Genomic DNA, 22,713 nt, shown 5'->3' with positions numbered 1-22,713 from the left:
TTAGCACACACAAACTTCAAATTGAGAAAAACTTTAACACAAAAACCTAATCTACATTCATACGGAATATTACATTGTACGGAAAAAAAATATCATTCGAGTAACAATAACAAGGATATTATTATACAATTAAAAATCCTTAAGCACACAACCCCTTCACTCCAGTCTTAGGTCCCTATTTTCGATACTTTTTTTTTTGTTTGAAAGAAGTCCTATTTTCGATACGTAGTCCAACTACGACACAAACCGAGCCGATGTGGTCTTGAGCCGATTAACACCCCTCTCACTAGGTAGCATTAACCTTCTTTCCACAACTAGTCGCCAACTTGGTGCAACACAAATTGCTACTCTACACTTATTATCCATTCACAAAATATACACAGAAAAAACACAAGCTGAGGTTTTGGGTTTTTGCTGCATCTTCTTCATCTTCTTCCCCAAAACAAAGCAACCAACAATGGCGCTACTTCAGCAAGTATGGTCTATCCCAATTGCACGTGCCTCAATTCACTCACGTGCTTTAGCCCTCACAATCTCCTCTCGTTCATTTACGGTTGTTGCTGCTGCTTCTCCTTCTCCTCCTACTATTACAACTAGTATTGATACGACGCCGTCTAAACTTTCAAAAGCACCGCCTGCCCGTGCGTCGCTTTCTGACCCCCGTGTTCTTCTCGGCATGTCTGAGCTTGAACTTCAACAACTTGCCCTTGATTTTGGCCAGGTAATTTTTTTCAAAAAATGAAATAAATCTTGTTTATACCCATGAATTTTATTTGATTTTTTCATGATTTTTGATGTTTAATTGATGGAATTTTGTGGGAATTCAGCAAGGTTATAGAGGGAAGCAGCTTCATCATTTGATTTATAAGAGGAAGATCAAAGAAATTGATGAATTCGTTCAATGTGAGCTCTTAATTTTAGTGAATGTTTTGATTCAATTGTTTTCTAACATGCTTAGGGTAACTTATTGCAGTTTTTTGATAAATTGGTTGTATTAATTAGTCACTAATTAGGGGGTTTGTTTATTTGTGAGGAAAGTGCCACAGTCATTAAGGAATGAGCTGCAAGAGGCAGGATGGAAGGTGGGCCGTTCGCCGGTGCATCATATGGTCACTTCTACTGATGGCACTATAAAGGTTCAAACCCTTGAAAACCCCATTTGGGTTCATTGCTGAAATAAAAGTGTTTCTTGGTTTTTGTATTGTATTGTTTTGTTTTAGTGATTTGTGTAATTCTGTTGGATTGCTCTATGGTGTCGGTCTGTCGGATTAATTTTGAATTGATGTGTTTTTTGTATGTTGCGAAGTTTAAATTCCCAATCAAAAAGCATGGATTGTGTTGTTTGGGATTGGGATTCCTATGTAGAGTGTAAATATTGCCCCTTCTTTGTAAAATATATATGTTGCTATAGGTTTTGAAAAAGCTTATGTGAATTTGTAGATTGAAAGTTGTTGTACATGTTTTAATATACACCATAATTATTGCAATATACTGTTTTGTTGATTTACTTTATGAGGGTGATAGTAATGTAGCTCTTCACTGAAGTTGCATAAGAGACTGATGAACAGTTCATCAATCTGATAAAGTTTCTGCTTTTGTGATCATCTTCAAGTGTGATAGAACTTACTCTCATTTAATTCTTATTACTGGTGTATGCTTTTGGTAAAATGATGAGGCTATGAATGATTGCTCTTTTATTGGCCTCAAAGAATCTTTGTATTATCCCTGCAGTTACTGCTAAAGCTGGCGGATGACAGGTTGGTTGAAACAGCAGGAATACCAGTGACAGACGAGAACGGTTCAGTAAGGCTTACTGCTTGTGTTTCATCACAGGTCATTTTCTGAAACAGGCCTTAATTTCAGAAGAATCCTCTGCCTTAGCCTCAAATATAATATTTGTTCATTTAAAAGTCAATTACTTTTGTTTGTCCATCTGATCTTTCTGAGTAATGCTACTCATCTTTTATGCCTTTCATGTTGGTGGAGTAGGTTGGTTGTCCATTACGATGCTCATTTTGTGCTACCGGGAAGGGTGGTTTCTCGAGAAACCTTCATAGGCATGAAATTGTTGAACAGGTTTGTTCAATCTCTATTCTGTCTATTGCAAATTTGTAAGGTCTTACTTGTTATTAGTCCAAAAGCATGGAGCCATACATATGATGTAGCATCAAATTTCAATTGATCAAACTGAGTTCAAAGGGCAACAACTTGTATCAAAAAGCAATTACATAATTCTTGTCAAGGATTTCATTTCCTCATCTATTGTCATACCATGAGTTATGTTTATGAACTTAAATGCTGCAATAGGCCAAGAACTTATTTTACAATCCATTTGTACCATTTTTTTTTTTTTTTTTCCTTTTTCTATTTCTCGATTCTATATTCTTCTTTGTACTACCTGAAATCATGAAAATTTATTTTGAATTTGAATTTGTAAAATGAATGAGCTGTAATTGTTTTTTTTCCTTCGATTTAATATGGCATTAATAATTTTATAAAAAAATATTTCAGGTCTTGGCTATAGAAGATATATTTAAGCATCGCGTCACAAATGTTGTTTTCATGGGCATGGGGGAGCCTATGATGAACTTGAAATCTGTTGTTGAAGCGCACCGATGTCTGAACAAGGTAGTACCTATCATTTGTCCATTGCTCTTATGACAGAAGAAGAATTGAACTTTGATGAAACTTCTTAAATTTAATAGTCTGCCGCCATGTTTTTTTTTATTCTAAGATGCAAGCTCTATGGGAACAATTACTCTAGTTTTGACACAGATGATAAACACTAGTTTTATTTTATTTTTTTTTTTAATTTTTTTATTTTTTTTTTGGGTATGTTATGTATTCTCTTTAACTCAACTGTCTTCGTATGCTAGATTTTCTTTTACACTCATTTAAAGTGGTCATCTCTTATTTCAGGACATTCAAATTGGGCAAAGAATGATCACGATATCAACTGTAGGGGTTCCTAACACAATGAAGAGACTGGCTACATACAAGCTTCAATCCACATTAGCTGTCAGGTACATCACCGTGAGAATGTCTACTAGTACTTCTCTTGGAACTTTGTGTAATTATTTTGGTCTAATAAGCTGCACAGATATGTGGCTTACTTGTTTATCTACCCTTGTGCTTAGTGGTCTTATGTGTACTAGAAGCGGTACCACTTTCTTCATGCATTTCCCTTTGTGTGGTTAAGCTGTTTTATGGTGTTAATATCAATTTATCAACAACGATAACCACCTAATATGGATCTTGTTATAGTGATTCGTGATGCTAGTAAAGTACTCCGTATAATATATTCACATCTATATATAGTTTGATGTAGTGAGGTGGCCCCAAGCCCCCAATTTGGGCTTTCTTCCCATGTAGTAACTAGTAAGCTCTTTTATGTGTTGATTTGAATTCCCAAACAGCCTGGACAATGTTTAGGTGGCCCAAAGACTTCATTGTGGATCATTTTAGGACTTGTATGTTGGATATCTCAATAATTCTCCTGGATCTGACTTCTGGCCTTTACTAAGGCTAATCTGTCAACGCTGTAATTATATGATCCAGGAGACTTCTTAGTTATTGTTGACATTTTATGCCGAGCCTTGGAAAGGTCTCACAATTGCGCTTTATAGTCTTTTGGCCCTTCATGCTAGATTTTCTAGGTCGTTTTTTGATGGGTGTCATATGTGCTTCAGATATGTATTGTAGACTCGAGCAGTATAGAGAAGCGAGCCTGAAATATGGCACCATCAGTATCTTAAGTAAACGTTGGATATGTTGTCTAATAGGCCTTTAGACCAATCTGACTTTGCATTGGGAGGCTTGATAGATAGCATCATAGCAACATTAAACCAGTGATGCATCAATGTGAAATGAGCTTTCGTCTCTTCATTTGATGTAGATGTAATAGTATATTCCGATGTTCATTGTTGGGACTTGGGAAGGTGCAAAGAACATCAGCCAGTGCAAGAGGTTCTTGCTGTAGACAGATTGATGGCCTCCCGGGGTGTTATGGGAGCACCCCTGACCCCTTTCCTTTTCGGGTCTGGAAAAGTAAAAAATTGTCCAAAATTTAAGGCAATATAATACACAAGATCAGACAAATTTTGGAGGTTTCAGGATCTAGTGTCGAAATTTTTTAGGATGGTAGGGGATAAATCCTAGGATCATATTATGTTTGGAAATATGTACGACCACTAGTTAGTCACATAAAGGCTCGTGGTGGGCTAGAGTTAATTAAGGGAGGAATGTACGTAAACGGCTAAATTGACGGTTTTAAGACAAAGTGGATGATTCCAACTGCCCAAATGGCCTCTCGAGATGTTGTGGGATCCATGGGAAGCACCTTGACCTTTTTCCTTTTCGGTCCGACAAATGTAGAAAATTGTCCAATAGTAATAATTCACGCTTTTGGACCAATTTTTTCAAAATTGAATTGAATGCGTGGTGTGACCCCTGTGGTCATATAAGTTGGTTTGGAACCATAACAAGCCTACCAATAGGTTTCAACTACCCAAATGACCTTTATTTTAGCATGTACTTGGGACTTTAAAAAAGAATGAAGTAGCATTTTTGGATGTGCCAAGATCTTATATGTGAAAAAATAAGTAATGCGCCAAGATCCTATACTTCGTCTGCTATGCACCTTTTGGTAAACTGCTTTGTGCTACAAACACCAAGTATTCTCCCAATTCCAGCTGTAAAATTTTCCTATTTGTAGCTTGCCATGTAGATTGTTAGGGCCACTGTTAGAGTGTTGGGTTATTAAGACTTTCGTCTTTTGAACTTTCAATTGTCATCTTTCACTTCTAGTTGTTCTGGGACATGTGTGATTCCCTTCCCCTTGTCTCCCTGTTGTATGTATTACTGAATAGTAGTACAATAATTTCTTGGGGTTGGAGATGTCCAGAAAAAGCTGTTCTCTTTAGTAATGATATGTTGAGGAAATTGGACTAGTGAATATACTTCATTTGGATGGAGAGAGTAAAACTCTTTCCAATCTTTTCCATCCCACAATAATCTTTTATCACTGCTTTGGAAATTGCTCTATTATTGCTTTTACCTCTATGTTGTTCTTCACTATATATCACATTTCTAGAATGTGTTCGATATTGAAATCCCCCCCCAATAATTCTGATTGATTAGGTTTTGGCATTTGTAGATATTCGTACATATCATCACTGGCGGACCCACGTTGGAACCTGGGGGGGCACGTGCCTCCCCCTCAAAAAAAAAAAAAAAAAAAAAAAAAACTTTTGTATAAAATAACCTGTTTTAATATAAGGTATATATATTTTATATTGCATTTTATGTCAAGAATGGTAAGTTGCTGCAATGGTAACTAAGGAGTGTAATAAATTGCTATGTGTTGGTTGGTGAAGGTTCGAATCTCTCTCCATTCATTTCCTTTTTTTTTTTTTTTGCATTCATTTACCCTTTTTTTTTTTTTACCTTCAGTCTTTGTTTTTCCAAAAAATAATTAATCAATGTTTTACATTCATTTTCCCCTTTTGTAGCTTTAGTATTTATTTTTCTTTTTTATCAATGTTTTTTTTAGTCTTTGTATTTTTTAAAAAAATTATCCATGCTTTTTTTTTCTCTTCCCTTTTTGACATTATTTTTCCCTTTTGTGCCTTTAGTATTTGTTTTCATTTTTAAATTATCAATGATTTTTTTCCCTTCCATGCCTTAGCTTCTTGATATTTACGTATATATCTTTGTTTTACTTTTTTTTAACTATCGGTGCTTTTTTCCCTTCCATTCTTGACATTTACGTATATATTAAAATGACTTCAAATAATTCATAATTAACATGAGTATTTTGATAAATATTACTATTTACTCTATATTACTTTGACTGTTATTTATTGATTTGATTGTCATATTGAGTATTTGATACTTTGTAACTAGTATGGGGTATATAATTTATTTGTAAAAACCTCATGGAGTCATGGGCCTGGGAAATTGATCGTTTTTTAGATTTTATAGTTACTTTTGAATGATAACACAATACATTGTGTTAAAAAAATTAATTTGATCTATGCTAGCTAACTACATGTGTTATCATTAGCTTAAAAATAGTTTGAGGCTCAAGTTATTAGGAATTTTTTTATTTGGTAGTTTCTAGTGCCACCCCTACTTCAAATTCCTGGATCCGCCACTGCATATCATCATTAGCTGTGTTCACACCTGATGCTCTAGTTGTGAAAGTTTTAACTGATTACTAAACAGCTTTACTCTGTAACTTGTGCGTCAGCTTACATGCACCAAATCAGAAGCTTAGAGAAACGATCGTCCCAAGTGCTAAAGCTTACCCCCTGGAAGCATTGATGCAAGATTGCAGGGATTACTTCCTTGAAACTAACCGAAGAGTGTCTTTTGAGTACACTCTTTTAGGTACTATGCTCAATTAATTGTGCCATTAGAGTTTGGGTGTAGTACAAAAAGTTCACTGGCCAATGTTTGTTTCAGCTGGAGTAAATGACTCAGTAGAGCATGCAAAAGAACTTGCTGAGCTACTACATCAATGGGGACGTGGTCATCATGTGAACCTGATACCTTTCAATCCAATTGAGGGCTCTGAGTATAAGAGGCCCTACAGAAAGTCGGTATGTTTGCTTTCTTTTGTGATGATGAATTCTTGCTTCTAAGTCTCTTGGAAATCCCTATCTCAATTTTAGCACTAGCTGGCTATTAGATTGGACTAACTCAGAAATTAGCAAAATAAATGAATTCCTAATGGCTGATGGGTGAGGGAGTGATGGTATAATAGATCTATCTCAGAGATGGGGAAGAATATATAATCTTAGGGACATTCTTAGCATTCCTGACATATATAGGGGCATTCTGGGGTTTCCTGAATCCTGATTGTATAGGGATCAGTTTTAGAAGAAATTCCTCTTTAGTTTGGATGATTTTGCCCAATTGACCATCTCCATGATCAGATTTTCATGACTTTGAGGGTCTGGACTCTTAGGAAGGGTTGGGGAGAAGAGGATCATAGGACTGTAAGGCAGCAAGTTTTTTGTTGTCACTCGAACATCAATATTGAATGGAATGCAAATATGTTTTATAACTACTACAGGTGATTGCCTTTTCTGCTGCTTTGGAATCTCGCAAGATAACCACAAGTGTACGTCAAACAAGGGGACTCGATGCAAGTGCAGCATGTGGACAGCTGAGAAATGAGTTTCAGAAGACACCTTTGGTTAAAGATGCTGATGCTGCTGGTGCTGAGATGCAAGTCATGCAACAATCTCAAGATGTTGCCCTTGCTAGTTGATGGCATTCATTAGATTCTGTGTCACTTTGGCTATAATAAGGATATGAAGGAAACTAATAAGCTGGTGCCAGACAAATAACTTTGTGCATTTCAACTTACATCTTTGGTGAAAGAGAAAGGGGACTGAGGTCAAGATTATAGATGATAATATTGAGTTATTGACAAGAAGAACCTATTCCTCGGCGCTGCCTAGTTACAACAGCCTACTGCTTATAATTATGGGTAATGATTCTCGACAAAAGCTGGGATTTTGAAGATGTGTACAGTTTTGTAATATCAACTCGAATTGCATAGCTTAAAGAGAACCTTTTTTTTTTTTTTTTTTGAATTAACATTCGTAGATGTTTTTTTTTTTAATCAACCTATTGTTATAATTGTTTTTTTGTTACTTTGTATTACATAGCATAATGAAATTTTTAGAGTAAAATTATTTAAAGAGTTAACCTCTATGTTTATTTAAGTGTGATTGACACTTTTTTTTTTTTGAAGATACTTTGATTGACAGTTTTGCAACACGAAAGGTTGACCACTAATATCGTTAATTAACAATAAATGTAAATTATAAAAAGTTAATATTCGGTAACTACACAATATAAATTGATATGAATATGCTTGATTTTATGTACCCATATTACGTAACTTAAACATTGGTCTAAATGGTATACATGAGGTCGTGAATAATGCAAAAGTCAAATAAAGGGGAGCTATGAAGTTTAGCCGTTTAGGTGTTTCCGGTCCACACGAAAAAAGGAAAGAAAATACTCGAACCGGCCCACGGTTCACAGTGGTTAACCGTACATACGTTTTGGGTGTCGTCATTTAAAAAGAAAGTACGAAGCTTAGGCGTTGAGTTTCAAGGGTTTTCTCTCTCTTTCGGGAGCTCGTGTTTCAATTCTCTCTCTTCTGTCTTTCTCTCTCCTCTTCATCCAACTTTCTCTTTCAATCCAATTTCTGGTAATCTCCTAATTCTTAATCCATCTTCTTTTTTTCCTTTCAATTTTATGAATTTAATTTGTTATTTTAATTTTTTTTTTTATAATTCGTCGGCGACGAAACCCTAATCTGCGATTTTTTTTTTTATTTTGTTTTGTTGTTGTATCAATTTTGATCCTTGGGAAAGTTTTTTGTTTGTTTGTCTTTAGTGAATTGATTTGCCTTTGATTTGGTAGATTTTGTGCTTTTGAGATTGTTTATCTGTGGATTTTGTTGTTTTTTCTCGAATATCATCTAGAAATTAGGGTTGATGAATTCTATTTTTATTGTCAAACGATTAGAGGTGAAGGTGGTTAAAGGTTTTCCGTACTTGATTGTTGTATGAAATAGGCAGTATAAAAATTGGAACTTTACTTGCGATTCATTTGTCTCAATTTACTAGCTTCCTTTTGAATTGAATATGTTGTAGAAAATTGCTTTGTTTTGTTTATTTTATAGGTATTTCCAGTATTTCTCCACTTTTGTTGTGTTATTGATATGAAGAGGTATTGTACTACTATGGAAGTTAAGTTACTGTATGAGCCTGGGAACTCGTTTTGTCTCTCACTTATGAATTGTACCCCTTGGAAATTATAGAAAAGGTTCTGTCTAGAAGTGTTGTCCCTGTTTTAGTTGTGTTATTAAGGTATTTTAAGCACTTTGTTTATTGTCTGCTATCGATATAGTTCTTGCTTTTTCGAAAGTAACTAATGATTTGTTTGTATCGTAGCCCACATCATGAGGAGGTACAGCCCTGGTTATTACAGTCCCCCACGAAGGGGTTATAGTAGTCGAGGAAGAAGCCCTCCGAGAGGTGGATATAGCCCCCCGAGACGGGGTTACAGTCCTCCAAGAAGAGGACATGGTGGTTATGGAAGACGCAAGGAGCCAAATCATGGAAGCTTGTTGGTTCGTAACATTCCATTAGACTGCAGGTAACCGCATATGATGTTTTTCTCCTGTTTTACACTACACTGTTTTATGCTTGTTATCTTGTTAATTTTATTTTTCAGGAATAGATTTTTTTAATTCTGCAAATAATAACTGAAAGTTGTGTTATTGTAGACCTGAAGAACTTCGAGTTCCTTTTGAAAGATTTGGGCTTGTCCGTGATGTCTATATCCCAAAGGATTATTATACAGGGTGAGATGTTTTTGCTTTCTTTTGCTGTGTGCTTTAAACTCCAAGAATCGTAGGTCTTGACATGTCATTTTTTTATTCTTCGTCATCCTTTTACATTAATTGATACTTTATATTAGTTGCATTATTAGTTGTGCTGTGCATCTCCACCCTTCTTTGGAACTATCAGTCTCTATCCCTAATATGGGAATAGCATAATCTTTATTTGTTCAAAAACCTGGAACTAATAAATGGAATAGTTGGGACTACATGTTTTTGGGATGAGGGTAGTGGCAATATGCCAATATGTGGATGCTTGCGAAATTTCTTTGGATAGTGCGTATGCAAAGTGACATTCTTCAAATTTGTCAAACATATCTCTTTGATTGTCAATAAGATGTTTTCTGAACTGGTTTGTCAGGGGGTGTATTGGTTTGAAGTTAAACAAGCCCAAGCCCCACTTTTGATCAAGATCCACTGTATATGATTGCTTAACATTTTGCCTGCCAAGATTTTAGAAGTAATGTTATAAAGAAGAATCTACCTATATGAAGAAAAAGTATGTGATGTTTATCAATGAAAGCTTGAGTTGAAGAAAGATGATTGATTCTTGATGAAATGAAGACAAGATGGCAAGGTTTTTAGTTTCATCCAAAGTTGAAGAGTTTCATTTATTTGCACGTGATTCATTTAAATACGCGCATTTGAGGAATTTCAAGTCCCATCCTTTTGAAGTTGCCATTCACATTTTTTGAGTGCAAATGGAAAGGTCAGTACCATAGTAGTGGACTCTGTATTGCATTTTGTGTAAGGCTGGTCTGGGCTTCTTGTTAAGGACGAGCTTTGGTAAATCAAGAAAGAGGTATATGTATTGACATTATGGTCTTGCATCACTCACTGTTTGTTTGCACATTTCGGTCTTTGTTTGTTATGCATGGAGTGTTTTGTGAATTGAACTCTGTTTATGAATTGCCATACAGGGAACCTCGTGGCTTTGCCTTTGTGCAGTTTGTGGACTCTTATGATGCTTCAGAGGCTCAATATCACATGAATGGGCAGATTTTTGCTGGACGAGAGATCAGCGTAGTTGTTGCTTCAGAGTCGAGAAAAAGGCCTGAGGACATGCGCCGGAAAACCAGGCAGAGGTAGGCATGCATATCTGTTTTGACCTCAAGACTATTGTGATTGAATGCTTGATGGGAGCCTGGGTAGTAGTGAGATATTTATTTGATGATTGTTTTTATTTTTGGTACTTGTGCAGAAGTGGTGGTCCACGATATGGTGGACGAAGATCACCTGGTTACAGTAAGTATTGGTCTATGCTTATGAATTTTGTCATTGATGTTATCTATGGAAGCATATTTCTTGCCTTAGGTCTTGTTTATGTTTATGATTTTTTTCATTAATCGTGGGACTGGAGATTTAATATTATTGCAGTTTTGTGCGTATGGTTTATCATGCTATGCTGTGCAGTTAGTCCATATTTGTGGCCATGTCTGATGCTCATATTCTGTTCAGTTGCTAAGTTGCCTTAATTATTTGATATAGCTCTATTACTAAATGATACTCTTAGTAAAAAACCCAAGTTATACTCCTATTTGATCTGGTTTTTGATGCCAAACCATAGATTTTATTTACTTTATCATTTACGATCAATGTTTGATTAGGGTATATCTATGTTGTTGTCAGGACGCTCTCGTTCACGATCAGTTTCCCGCTCACGCTCGCCTCGCTTTCGCTCTGGTTCTGGCTCTAAAGGAGTTCATCACTCAAGGTGCATTTTAAATGTTGTTTAAATCTACCAGTTTCTAATACGCAGATGCACGAGGGTGCATTATATGCTAATATGTTGTTATCAGGTCCTATTCCCCCTCTCCTAGAAGACGTGAGGAGTACTCAGCCTCTCCTAGTAGAAGGCCTGTTGATCGCTCGAGATCACCAAGGGATTCACCACGTGGTGGAGATGCCCGTAGATCATTTTCCCCTGATCATGAAGATCGTAATGAAACTGCTGTTGGGTATGACAAAAAGTTGTGTTTATTTTTTGAGTTTTTATTGTGATACACTGTCATTTGTTAATTAAGGTTTTACCGCATTCATACTGAATTATTGGTTATCATTCCAGGAAAGCTAAATATGAAGCTGAGGAAGAACGAGGCCGCGGAGATTCTCCAAGGCGTGTTTCTAGATCACCATCTGGCTCAAGATCTCGATCTGCAGATGCGTCACCAGCCCCTAGTAGATGAGCAGCGATGATGTGATTCTAGTTTGAATCAGCTTGGGCTATAATCTGCTGAATCATTTTATAAACTGCTTGTTCTTTTAGTTTAAATGTCATGTGAACTAGGATCTTATAATCTGTGATTATGCTGACTCGTTCAGACTTTTGGATCTTAATCTAGTACTTCGTACTTCATGTCCTTGCCAAAGCTTCTCTCATGGATGCTTTTGTTATCAGTATGGATTATACATTTTATGTTATATCTGTGTTTAAAAATTACTTTTGGAACCTAACCCTTTTATGATCTTGGGTGAAGTTATTATTATTACTTTTTGGATAAAATTATAGAAACATTCCCAACAATGGATTAATTCAAATTGATAAGAGTATATTCCAACTATACTCTCACAAATTGTCCCAACTACAGTATATGATTTACTGTAACTTGTGACCGGCGACCCACCACATCCCCTCTTCTCTCTTTCCGTTGTTACTTGATCTCTCTGTTATGTAACTAACATCTCTTCTCTCTTTCCGTTGTTACTTGATCTCTCTATTATGTAACTAACATGATAATCGTGTATCAGTGTACAATATAAACTTGTTTACAACCTCGAAAGAAAATGAGGATCAACAATGTTGCTCCGTATTGGAAGTCTTAAAAAAACAAGGCAAATCTCCCTACAAATAGGTAACCATTGATTATGCATGGAAATCCATTTACTACAAGATCCAATTGATTCAATAATCAACATTTCCATATTACTATCACCAAGCGTTTATAAGGACAAGGTAAATTATTATTTATATATATATATATATATATATATATATATATATATATATATATATATATATATATATATATATATATATATATATATATATATATATATATATATATATATATATATATATAATCTTCCAAAATACAGTGAAAGAACATAGACTAACTTGTGCTATTATCTTCCAATTTCTATATCTATTGAAACATAAATATTACTCTTAGGGCTTGTTCTCATACGTTGAAATTCAGTTCAATTCAGCTCCTAATTTCCTTCTCTTATAAAATATTCATTTCATTTCAGTTCAGTTTAGCTGAGTTCAGTCAATGAGCACATGCCCTTAGAATCCAAACATAGGAGTAATTAACATTGTTCCTACCAAAAAAAATAATACAAGTTCACATAAAAATAATTAATTTTACTTGTGCTGCTTAATCATTTTTTCCCACAATTATGCAAACGTTGTAGTTGCCACAAAGCTCGTTGAATTTTATCCAATGATCATTATGTTGGACAAGAGTTGTTAGCGGTCAAAGTATAGCTGGTTTGGCATAAATTAAAGCCGCCATGGTTTAATTTTTATAAAGGGAAGTATAAAAAACTCAATTAATTAATTAATTAATAATCAGAATATGTCATAAGAATTTTCGGATGACTTGACTTTCTAACATTCTAGGACATTGAAGTTTACCATATCTTCGAGAAAACATCCTCAAGTAGGATATAATCTACCATCAAGATTTTTAAACCCTATAAAATATTGCGCACAACGTTATTTATCCGTAATAACAAAACATTCTTTATATTTCTTCTGTCTTTAAAAGTTTGACTTCTGTATTTTTGACATATAATGTAATTTGCAACGTGTATGTTATTTTTACATTTAGTAATTAAAAAAGTTAAAAAGAGTTAAAATTTAAAGAATTTATAGTGTAACAAATATAACTAGATTTCACATGTAAGAAAATATTAACTTTTTTTATTATTATATAAATCATAAAATGTAATCCGTTTATGATTGACATTATTTGATTTTAATCGCTTGAATAATAAGTGGCGTACTTTAATTACACTAACCCCTAAAAAATAGTCAAATAGCACAAGTTTCCCTTAATTTATTATGAAATTCCCTCCAAAAAGAATAAATAAAAAAAAAATAAAAAATAGTGAAATAGCCGAAGGGATGAAAGTTTGACCTATTCTGTAAAACTTCAATTTCTCCGTCAACTGATCACAAAAACGAGTAACGACTCCAGCTTTATTCCACCTTATATATAACTTATAAGGACTTACTCTCCACAAATAAACTTCATCATTTTCCAAAACCTTAATATTTTCATTAAATCTTCTCTCACAAAAATTAAAACTTTTTTTGATTAAATTCATCAGAAAATTAATTACTTTAACAAAAACAAAAATTGTCGAGGCGAAAAAAAGATAATTAGGAAGAAATGACAGGAGGATTGCTTGAGGTTCTAGTGGTTGCAGCTTCTGGTCTTCCCAACGTTGATTTTCTAAGTATGTCTTGTTTTTCTCTTAATTATTTATTTTTATGATTTATTTCGATTTAGTTTGTTAATTTTATACTCCCTCCGTCCCTAAATTACATTCCTTTTTCTAGCATTTATTCCTCACATAATAGAGAGAAAGAGGAATGTAATTTAGGGACGGAGGGAGTACCATTAATTTACAATTTGTATAAGTGCATGCGTGCTTGAGATGATTTGGTTGAATTCGTCCTGGAAATTTGAGTATTTTAAAGTTGATTACAGGAGAAAATATCATCAATTTAGAAGAGCACTGGAGGAAATTGGGTAGAAGTTCAACAAAACAACTAAGATGGTTATTTATGTTTTAAAGATTGGTTTTGATGTCGAGTATAGTTACATGATTGAATCTCGTTTACATTATTAATTTTTACGGGGTTTAGTGTTACAACTTACAACTCTCTATAAACCAATAGAACTGATTAAATTATGATAATTAAAATAGTTGCTATGTTATATTCCTGGAGTAATTCCCTAATTCATACTGTATTCCCTAAACAGCTAAACTAGGCTAATAAAAAACGGAGGAAGTATTATGCCCCATGAACAGTAATGTTGTTCAGATTTCAAATTCAAAAATAGTTGGTTTTTGAACCATATTTGTCGTTTAATGCTTTAATAATCCTGGATATCATGTACACCAGTAATTTATGGCAGATTAATTGGCAGCTTTGCATGCATGAGTTGTTTCATACTTTGACTCTAGTCAGTTTCAAATTGTAACAAGTTCAGTTAAATTTGAGTTTACGCCACGTGTTTAATGTATCAAACATACGAACTAACTTAAATTTAATTTATTTAAGAACGAAGGGAGTAGATATTCTAGATATCAAGTACGAATAACCTAAACATATGTTGTTGTAATCTATTGTATCAATTTGTTGAGAAGGACAAAATATATACGAAGTATAATTTCGAGTCTATTGTGTGCCATTGAATTTCAATTTTGCGTGATATGAATATATGATAGCTAAATCACCTCATAAGAAATTTTGAGTCAAGCTTAAATGTCCTTTGATAATTAGGTGACTTATTAAGTTATTAGTTGAATCATGCATGCCACAACTTTGAAGTGGTTTCAAGTTGATTTGTTCTTTCTTAATTACAAGTATATTTCTAAGCACTTCAAAGTTCTAAACGGTTTTATTTTTATTATTTGTTAGCAGATAAAATTGATCCTTATGTCGTGGTCAAGTACAAAGGGCAAGAGCGAAAGACCAAAATTGCAAGAGGTGTGTATCGGTTATAAACTTGCATTACATTCTATATGTTTTTCCACTTGATTATTAGGTTAACTTGCATTAAGAACTCAAATCATAAAGTGAATATCCTATGCATCAGTAGTTTAAGTAGTTATTTGAGAATTGTAAGATAACTAGCTTAGCTTAACACTATGTTCGTCTGGATTTAGTTGTCACATTGCTAGTTGAAACCTTAATTTCGGACAAGAAAAGTTGAGCTGAGATGTATGTACGTCATATCAGACTGTAAGATCAAATTTTGATTAAACCCTTTTGTTACGAGCTTGGTTAGGATTTAGACATAACGAAAATTGAAAATTACTTAACAATTGTATATATTGTCCATTGCAGGACAAGGTGGTAATCCAGAATGGCACCAAAAATTGACATTCAGGGCAGAGTACCCTGGCTCAGGTAGTGACTACCACATCAATCTAAAGATCATGGACCACGACACTTTCTCTTCTGATGATTACATTGGTGAAACTATGTACGTATTTTTTACTTCTATATCAATTCTTATTGATGAAAATTGTCTTCTATCTTTAATCAATTTATCACTTTAGAAAGCCTTGAAATTAGATCATTAGTGTCTGGAAATAATAGTCTTGTTGTTTACTCCGGTAATATGACAAGTAAGTCTATTGAGGTTGTACATTGATTAATTTGTATACTAAAAGAAATATTATAGATACACAATTTTGTGTGTGATACACAGCAGAATGAATATAACTTTGCTATATCCGTGGCATAAAATTAAGTTTGGAGTTGTGATTAATATAGGTAGTTGGCTGATTGAATACTTGGTGTATTATAACAGGATTCATGTGGAGGATCTCCTAGCTTTAGGAGTGGAGAATGGTTCTTATGAAATGAATCCGACAAAGTTCAGAGTGATCGGAAGTAATGATAAGTACTGTGGTGAAATCAAAGTTGGTGCTAAATTCACCAAGGTACAATCCCTCTCTTTTTTCTTAAATGTTGAGGAAACTATTCTTTTAGTTTGCATGATTTTGCTTGAATAGTTGAGATGTACATGCTTGTAAATGGCTTCCAAAACTAAGTTTTAGTACCTGATCTAAGTTCCTTTCTTTAGCACGATGAAGTAATTCTTAAGATAATCTAAAATACTTGAGTTATACTCCGTATTAACAAGTGTTGTGGATAAGAAACTAGAAGAGTAAAGTTAGGATTGTAGAAATGCTAAAGTGTATAGCACCAAATTGACTAGTGACTTTGTCGTAGATTACCAACTTACTCGTTATACAATGTTAAAATACAAATATGTAGAACTTAACCTTTTTGTATAGATTATCAGCATGATCTAAATTGGGTGTTTATCTTGGATTTTGCAGGCATCAGATTACGACGATGATGAAGAGTTTGGAGGATGGAAGAATAGCTATGGTGATGAATCTGATGAATAGCTTCCTTAATAATTAATGAATATTGAATTGGACTTCATTCAAATATCAATTATTGTAAATATTTGTACTTTGTAGTTGAATCGGTTTGGAAGTTTTCATCTTCTAGTGTTCAAGTTCAATCGTTGAATCGGTTTGGAAGTCTTCACCTTAGAATTTCTGGTGCTTTGAGTTGATCTCAGAAGACTTGGGACAACTAATTTTGTAATTTAGTTCAAAATCTTAGAATCTATTCAATTTATATCTTTATTCAGCAAAAAAATTACTAGTATAAATTCCAACAAAATGTATTAATTTTGTAGGGATCCAATTGTACTTCTCATCTAAATCGTGTTAATTGTATGGAGTATTAGACTATTAGTTATTATGATATACGAGTATTTGTACTGTGTTTTCATTTATTATTGAGAAAATTGATAGGTTTTTTTTTCTTTCAACATATTATTATTAATCAGACAACAAAGTAAATTATTCACATCTTTTTTGAAGTTTCCTCTACGATGTTGTATTCGTTTTGTAGTCTCCTATATATATTCCGAGGAAGTAAAAGAAATGTATGTATATGAAGTACTATCTTGTATTGATGATTCAAACGCCAACAAGTGTTCGAAATAAAACATTAATTTATAGGATATCCGATATTCATTGTCTGAAGCAGGAAATATGAAAACTTAGAGTGAAATTATCAATTAAAACTAAATTAAAAAATAATTTGTTAATTGTATAATCATTAAGCCTTCTTAGCTCAGTGGTAGAGCGCGTGGCTTTTAACCACGTGGTCGTGGGTTCGATCCCCACAGACGGCGTTTTGAAATTTTGCAATGTAGGAGTTTTTTTTTTTTTTAAAAGTTGCAATGTAAGATATTTTTGAATAATTATTTAAATTAAACATGATTTAATATCAATAAAGCCTTCTTAGCTCAGTGGTAGAGCGCGTGGCTTTTAACCACGTGGTCGTGGGTTTGATCCCCACAGACGGCGAATTCGTTTTTGAAACCTTTTAAGTTTCATTTTTGGAGAATTAATAGCAAGAGCGCATGCTTTTTAACCCTGTGATCGTTGGTTCAATCCTTACAAACGGCGGTAGAGTTCATATTAATTTTTTATTTAAGTTTCATTTTTAGAGGAATAGTAGAGTTAGTATTCGGGTTCAAGTCAACTTCATCTATATGGCATGAGTCATACTATATTTCAACTAGAACTATTTCAACTCAATCATTCAATTTTAGGTATAGTTTGAATTTCATATCGAGTCAACTTTCTGCATGTGGCCGGCTAGCATTCGTGGTGATCGTAGGCGGTGGGTTAACCGGCTCCCCGCCTCCGTTTCGGAGCTCTATACAATAAAACTCTTATCGAGTTACTCTTAATGAAAAACAAAACTCACATTAACTTTTTACATGTGGCCAGCTGACATACAATAAACTTTTACCGAGTTATCTCTAGCCTATTTATTTACTTTTGACCGAGTTAAATTTTAGACCGAGTCAATGTCAAATCATTTAGCTAGTACGATTCAAAATTGGATTGAGATATTCAAATCCGATTCAATATTGTCAGCTATAATATTGAGCATGAGTATCTTGTCATTTTCAACTCCATCAATTTTGATCAACTACTCATTTCAAAATGGGGCTAGCGGACCTAAGCAATATAGTATTATTAAGTTCAACTCCTACAAGTGATTGACTTTATAATATAATTATACTTGTATCCACTAAATTAGTTTTGTTCCCAATTAATCCCTTTATGATATTCGTTGACCAAAAACGGTTATTTTAAAATAATGTTGTCACAACAATTTAACAACTAAAATAAATAATACTTGTTGAAGGCGAATGTTAGGGTTTAAGGGAAAAAGAATGGTTAGATACTTAGATGTTGATTCATCAGCTATAACCTCATGGTAGTTGAAGCATCACTACCACAAAACGGAAGAAATTACTTCAAAATGGATACAGTTATGGATATTAGTCCTACACTCCCCATATGTGGTTGACAATTTCTTTTTATGCATTTGTTTCCAAAGGTTTAGTTTTTACTATTCTAGCGACTTTCAAAACATTATACAAAGGTGATTTGTTATATTACTCGAACTCTCAAAGGCGTGACTTGTTATGTGTCTGTCGCTATCTGATGTAAGACCTGTCGCACCCAAAACTTGCAAAGAGTTTAAAAAGCCGTTTACCCTCTCCTGCTTGAATTAGGAATTGGTACGTGGTATAATGTGTTACATTCAGTTAATATAGTCAGCACTATAGACATATCATTGCTGATGTTGAAGTTTTAACCCCTTTGCAGATCTTGATTAAAATATCATTAAAGCCAAGGTCATAAACTAGTTATATTTAATTAAAAACATAAGATAATCTTGTCAAATTCAAAGCACTAAAACCCTGACAATCTCTTTATCTATTGTGCCACCTGTTTCTATGGATTCTGAGTATAAACCTGTAATATTTTTTTTGGGAAAGATAAAAAAAAAACAATGTCATGCGCTTCACGTCCTTCACCTCCCTTCAAATAGGCATAAAAATAAATGAACACAAATGGTTTCATGTGATTTATTTCCTTTAAGTTATTATGTTAAAAACCTTAATTTGATAAGTTATACTTTCTCCACCATCACCTGATCACTAACCTCTCCACCGCAACTCAACTCAACCTGCTTCTTGTTATTCATTCCTTTCCTACCTTTTTGTATTGCTGCCTTTATTTCTGTCTCTTCATCCGTCCTTTATAACTCGACTAACGTTATGGGCACCAACCAGTATGCTCGTATGTACGTGTGAATTGTGATATTCCTTGCTAGAACGAACAATGAAATTCGAAGACTTCTTAATGCCATCAAGTGAAAAGCAACGCAGAAGGATTGCTCTCGAGGAGGAGGTAATATATCTTTTGAATATTTAAAAACCTCCAACTTATAAAGCTACAACAAAAAAAAATATCAGAGCTTTAATCTCGATGATAGACCGTGGCTACCAAGATTCTATAAATGTCGAAAACTTAGATTAATTACCTGAATTTATGTTCTACAGGTTGAGGAGCTGCAAGAGAGACTAACTGGGGAGCTGCAGATAAACGGCGTGCTGCAGAATGCATTAAAGGGATCTCTTCTTTCCTGTTCTTGTCTTTCTTCAAGGCTACCCCTGGAGGTAATTGTCTTTCGCTTTCTTGTAGTACTAGTTACCTGGACGTTAGACGTGAAACTAGTTAACTTGCAGTCTTGCAGACATGCCACAGTTAGCTGGTTATCAGGTCAAAAAAACAAGAACAGTAATGAAGTTTGAGCATTTAACCAAAAAAAAATGAAGTTTGTGCACAATACAATATACTCCAGTGAAGAAAACAAAAATTTTTAACAAATTGATTGCTACATTCACATGAAAAATTCTGAATGTAACCACAAAGTTTCGTAACAGTTATTTTAATTATCCTATAACATATAACCAATCGGAATCCAAGGTTGCAAAACATGTCCAAAATCAGAGTCTAAATTATGCTTCTGGTGCAGGTACAGTTGCTTCTAGCAGAATTAGAAATGGTAGAGAAAGAAATCAATTGGCTAGAAACTAAAGTCGAGAAGCTGAAAAAGAACACATACAACGAGAAGAAACTTATCAAAGACAGCGAGTTAGAGCAACCAAAAAAGTACCTTGAGTGGCAATTACCATACAAACAGCAAAATGGAGGAGAACTTAAAGATCCAAAATGGGTTACAGTAACAAAAAGTCATAACAGGCGAAAAAGCAGTTTAGACGATGGAAGATTATCTTTGAGCTCTATCTCAGACATGCAAAGTTCTTTTGCGAAAGGTTAGTATCTGCCTTTTTTTTAAAAAAAAATCAGAATTTCAATCTATACAATCCAGAAACTCCTTCTAAAGAATAAATGTAGCAAATACTCCTATGGATATAAAGTAAAAAATAAAAAATATACTTGTATATCTTATTCACTTAAATTTTCATTGCACCATGGATGAAAGCAGAAGAAACTGCCAAGAGATACCTGAGAATTATCAGGAATAAACCAAACCGAGTCATAGATGCTGAAGCCAGCAGTGAGGAGCCAAATAGACTCTCTGAAGAACTTCTCAAATGCTTGATAAACAAATTTGTAAAACTAAACCAGACATCATCGGAAAAAGAATCAAATTCTGCTGCTTCCAAGCATAATTTAAACTGTATCAACTCCAAAGGCTTCTCACCAAAAAATACATTCAGCTGTAAAGCAAGATCATCTATCACCAGTGATGATGGAGTTTCACAGGATGGCACAGAAATTGGTTTTGGCCCTTACAAGAAATTCATCCAAATCTCAAGAAACTCACTGAAGACAGCTCGGCTTTCAGATTCTTGTCCTGCAACCAGAAAATTGAGATACCTAGTACATTCCTCAGCCAGCAAATATTTAAAGTAAGATGAAAAACTGACATGTTATAGGACTTCATATCAGGGTTCTGCTGCAGAAGTTATGCTACGTAGACCTGTCATTTTTGAGCAACAAGCAAAAGCTAGCTTTTTGGATCAACATTTATAATGCCTCTATAATGCATGTACTGTAAGAAATCTTCAACCAGTCCGAATCTAACTAAATACCAAAACTTTGGTACTGACACTTCTTTTGTGTGACTGAACCAGGCTTACTTACAATATGGGCTGCCAAATTCACAGGAGGGAATGTTGACACTTCTGAACAAGGTAGGTATCCATGCTGCAGATCTTCATCCTTTGCAAGCTTAGAAAACATGTTCAGTAGCATGAAGCAAAGCTAGAATAGTAAAGCAGTATTTAGAAAATTAAATCTGTATGATAGGGAAGAACTGATGTGTACTTTTGTGCCAGGCAGCTCTGAATGTTGGTGGAATAGTGCTGAATGCTCTGGCAATTGAGCATTACCTTCTTCGACATCCAAGTGATCCAAAACTTGTAAGTAGTCACAGAATCTTCCTTTCCGTCTCCTTTAGTATGGTTAAATATTTTATATTTGAAACTAGAGAAAAATGCATAAGAACATCTATGCATGCAACATTACTTATGCAGAGAGCTATCCTAAACCTACATTTGATTCTTCTCCAACTCCTATACAAAGTAAATCTTTGCTAACTAGGATAAGAAAGAAGAAACTAAAATGATCTTAGATTTCCTCAGAATATAAATACAATCTTAATTCATATTGTATTGTCAACAATTTATAACTGCGTTCATCTGAGGAGTTGGTCAACAAATTATATTCAGGGGATATATCATTCACATAAAGCAGAGTTTTTCATTCATTGATTCTACACTATTCTCTGCAACTTCAGATTCTTCACCTAACTCATCAATTTCAATGTATAGGATCTCATAAACGAGAAGGAAATGTTACTACGCCGGGCTTATGGACTGCGATATCCAGAACCAAACATCACCTTTGCACTTTGCCGAGGCAATTGGTCTTCACCAGCAGTGAGTATAATCTCTTTGACTATATACACTATTATTACCTGGTGTTACAGTAAACCTCAAGCTAAGCATCTTAGTAATTACAATTTGCAGATGTGGATTTATACTCCAGAAGATGTGGTAGATCAATTAAGTAGAGCAAAAGTGGAATACTTAGAAGCATTTATACGAGTAACAAGCAAGAGGAAGATCCTAGTGCCCAAACTCCTTCAATGGCACATGCAAGATTTTGCAGATGACATGGAATCATTAATAGAGTGGATATATAGCCAGTTACCGCCAAATGGGGTATTAAAAAGAGCAATAATGGAGTGCCTATATGAAGACAGAAAGCTTCCAACAGGAAAGATGATAGAAATTGTGCCCTACCAATATGAATTCCAGTACTTGTTGCCACATTAAAGGAATAACAAACGTGAAAAAGGAACTAACACATCTGGTGCAACAGGCACACTAAATTACATAACTTCACATATGTACAAAATATTTTCTGTAAGCTACTAACAGATGATTCAAGAAGTCATATACTCCTATATACTAATGGTAGTATCTAGGTAGCATTAGTACAAGGCCATAGTACAATCAACAGACAAATTATAACCAAACACTTCAACTGGCTGTGGAATATTTATTGTAAGATGCACCTTCAAACTGTTCAGTACTATACTATTTCCACATCCA

General features: G+C 34.3%; 5 protein-coding genes and 2 non-coding genes across 9 annotated transcripts; all 7 read left to right on the top strand.

Moving 5' to 3' along the window:
- Positions 1-302: 302 nt before the first annotated feature.
- Positions 303-7,719, top strand: LOC145595149 (uncharacterized). The gene is made up of 10 exons (XM_081651517.1): positions 303-721; positions 828-903; positions 1,039-1,136; positions 1,732-1,833; positions 1,990-2,076; positions 2,512-2,628; positions 2,920-3,023; positions 6,251-6,390; positions 6,466-6,602; positions 7,079-7,719. Exons 1-10 carry the CDS (start codon positions 458-460, stop codon positions 7,274-7,276), a joined length of 1,323 nt encoding a protein of 440 aa, XP_081507643.1. The 5' UTR covers positions 303-457; the 3' UTR covers positions 7,277-7,719.
- A 376-nt stretch (positions 7,720-8,095) lies between these two features.
- On the top strand, positions 8,096-11,848 carry LOC145595150 (serine/arginine-rich SC35-like splicing factor SCL30A). Its single transcript, XM_081651518.1, has 8 exons — positions 8,096-8,230; positions 8,979-9,183; positions 9,314-9,391; positions 10,348-10,512; positions 10,629-10,672; positions 11,057-11,141; positions 11,227-11,385; positions 11,493-11,848. Exons 2-8 carry the CDS (start codon positions 8,987-8,989, stop codon positions 11,611-11,613), a joined length of 849 nt encoding a protein of 282 aa, XP_081507644.1. The 5' UTR covers positions 8,096-8,230; positions 8,979-8,986; the 3' UTR covers positions 11,614-11,848.
- Positions 11,849-13,700: 1,852 nt separating this feature from the next.
- Positions 13,701-16,987, top strand: LOC145595663 (16 kDa phloem protein 1-like). 2 transcript variants are annotated; one of them, XM_081652084.1, is made up of 5 exons: positions 13,701-13,891; positions 15,087-15,152; positions 15,513-15,651; positions 15,982-16,114; positions 16,517-16,987. In XM_081652084.1, the coding sequence occupies exons 1-5, from the start codon at positions 13,825-13,827 to the stop codon at positions 16,586-16,588; spliced, it is 477 nt and encodes a 158-aa protein (XP_081508210.1). In that variant the 5' UTR covers positions 13,701-13,824; the 3' UTR covers positions 16,589-16,987. The 2 variants fall into 2 exon arrangements, with proteins under 2 accessions (XP_081508210.1, XP_081508209.1); XM_081652083.1 differs by having other exon boundaries at positions 15,084-15,152.
- Positions 16,988-17,319: 332 nt separating this feature from the next.
- TRNAK-UUU (transfer RNA lysine (anticodon UUU)) lies at positions 17,320-17,391 on the top strand. The gene has a single exon. It is a non-coding gene; the product is annotated as a tRNA-Lys (tRNA).
- A 103-nt stretch (positions 17,392-17,494) lies between these two features.
- Positions 17,495-17,566, top strand: TRNAK-UUU (transfer RNA lysine (anticodon UUU)). The gene has a single exon. It is a non-coding gene; the product is annotated as a tRNA-Lys (tRNA).
- A 1,770-nt stretch (positions 17,567-19,336) lies between these two features.
- Positions 19,337-21,479, top strand: LOC145594977 (uncharacterized). 2 transcript variants are annotated; one of them, XM_081651331.1, is made up of 6 exons: positions 19,337-19,474; positions 19,627-19,743; positions 20,103-20,403; positions 20,574-21,148; positions 21,229-21,288; positions 21,433-21,479. In XM_081651331.1, exons 1-4 carry the CDS (start codon positions 19,406-19,408, stop codon positions 21,005-21,007), a joined length of 921 nt encoding a protein of 306 aa, XP_081507457.1. In that variant the 5' UTR covers positions 19,337-19,405; the 3' UTR covers positions 21,008-21,148; positions 21,229-21,288; positions 21,433-21,479. The 2 variants fall into 2 exon arrangements, with proteins under 2 accessions (XP_081507457.1, XP_081507458.1); XM_081651332.1 differs by having other exon boundaries at positions 20,577-21,148; positions 21,433-21,471.
- Positions 21,138-22,434, top strand: LOC145596155 (uncharacterized). Its single transcript, XM_081652577.1, has 4 exons — positions 21,138-21,143; positions 21,229-21,288; positions 21,433-21,516; positions 21,928-22,434. The coding sequence occupies exons 1-4, from the start codon at positions 21,138-21,140 to the stop codon at positions 22,432-22,434; spliced, it is 657 nt and encodes a 218-aa protein (XP_081508703.1).
- Positions 22,435-22,713: the final 279 nt, after the last annotated feature.

The sequence above is a fragment of the Chenopodium album genome, chromosome 19 (genome assembly GCF_948465745.1).
Source record: "Chenopodium album chromosome 19, dcCheAlbu1.1, whole genome shotgun sequence".
Classification (NCBI taxonomy): domain Eukaryota; kingdom Viridiplantae; phylum Streptophyta; class Magnoliopsida; order Caryophyllales; family Amaranthaceae; genus Chenopodium; species Chenopodium album.
Note: the sequence above shows the minus strand (reverse complement) of the source record. Positions and strands in the feature narration are given on the sequence as shown.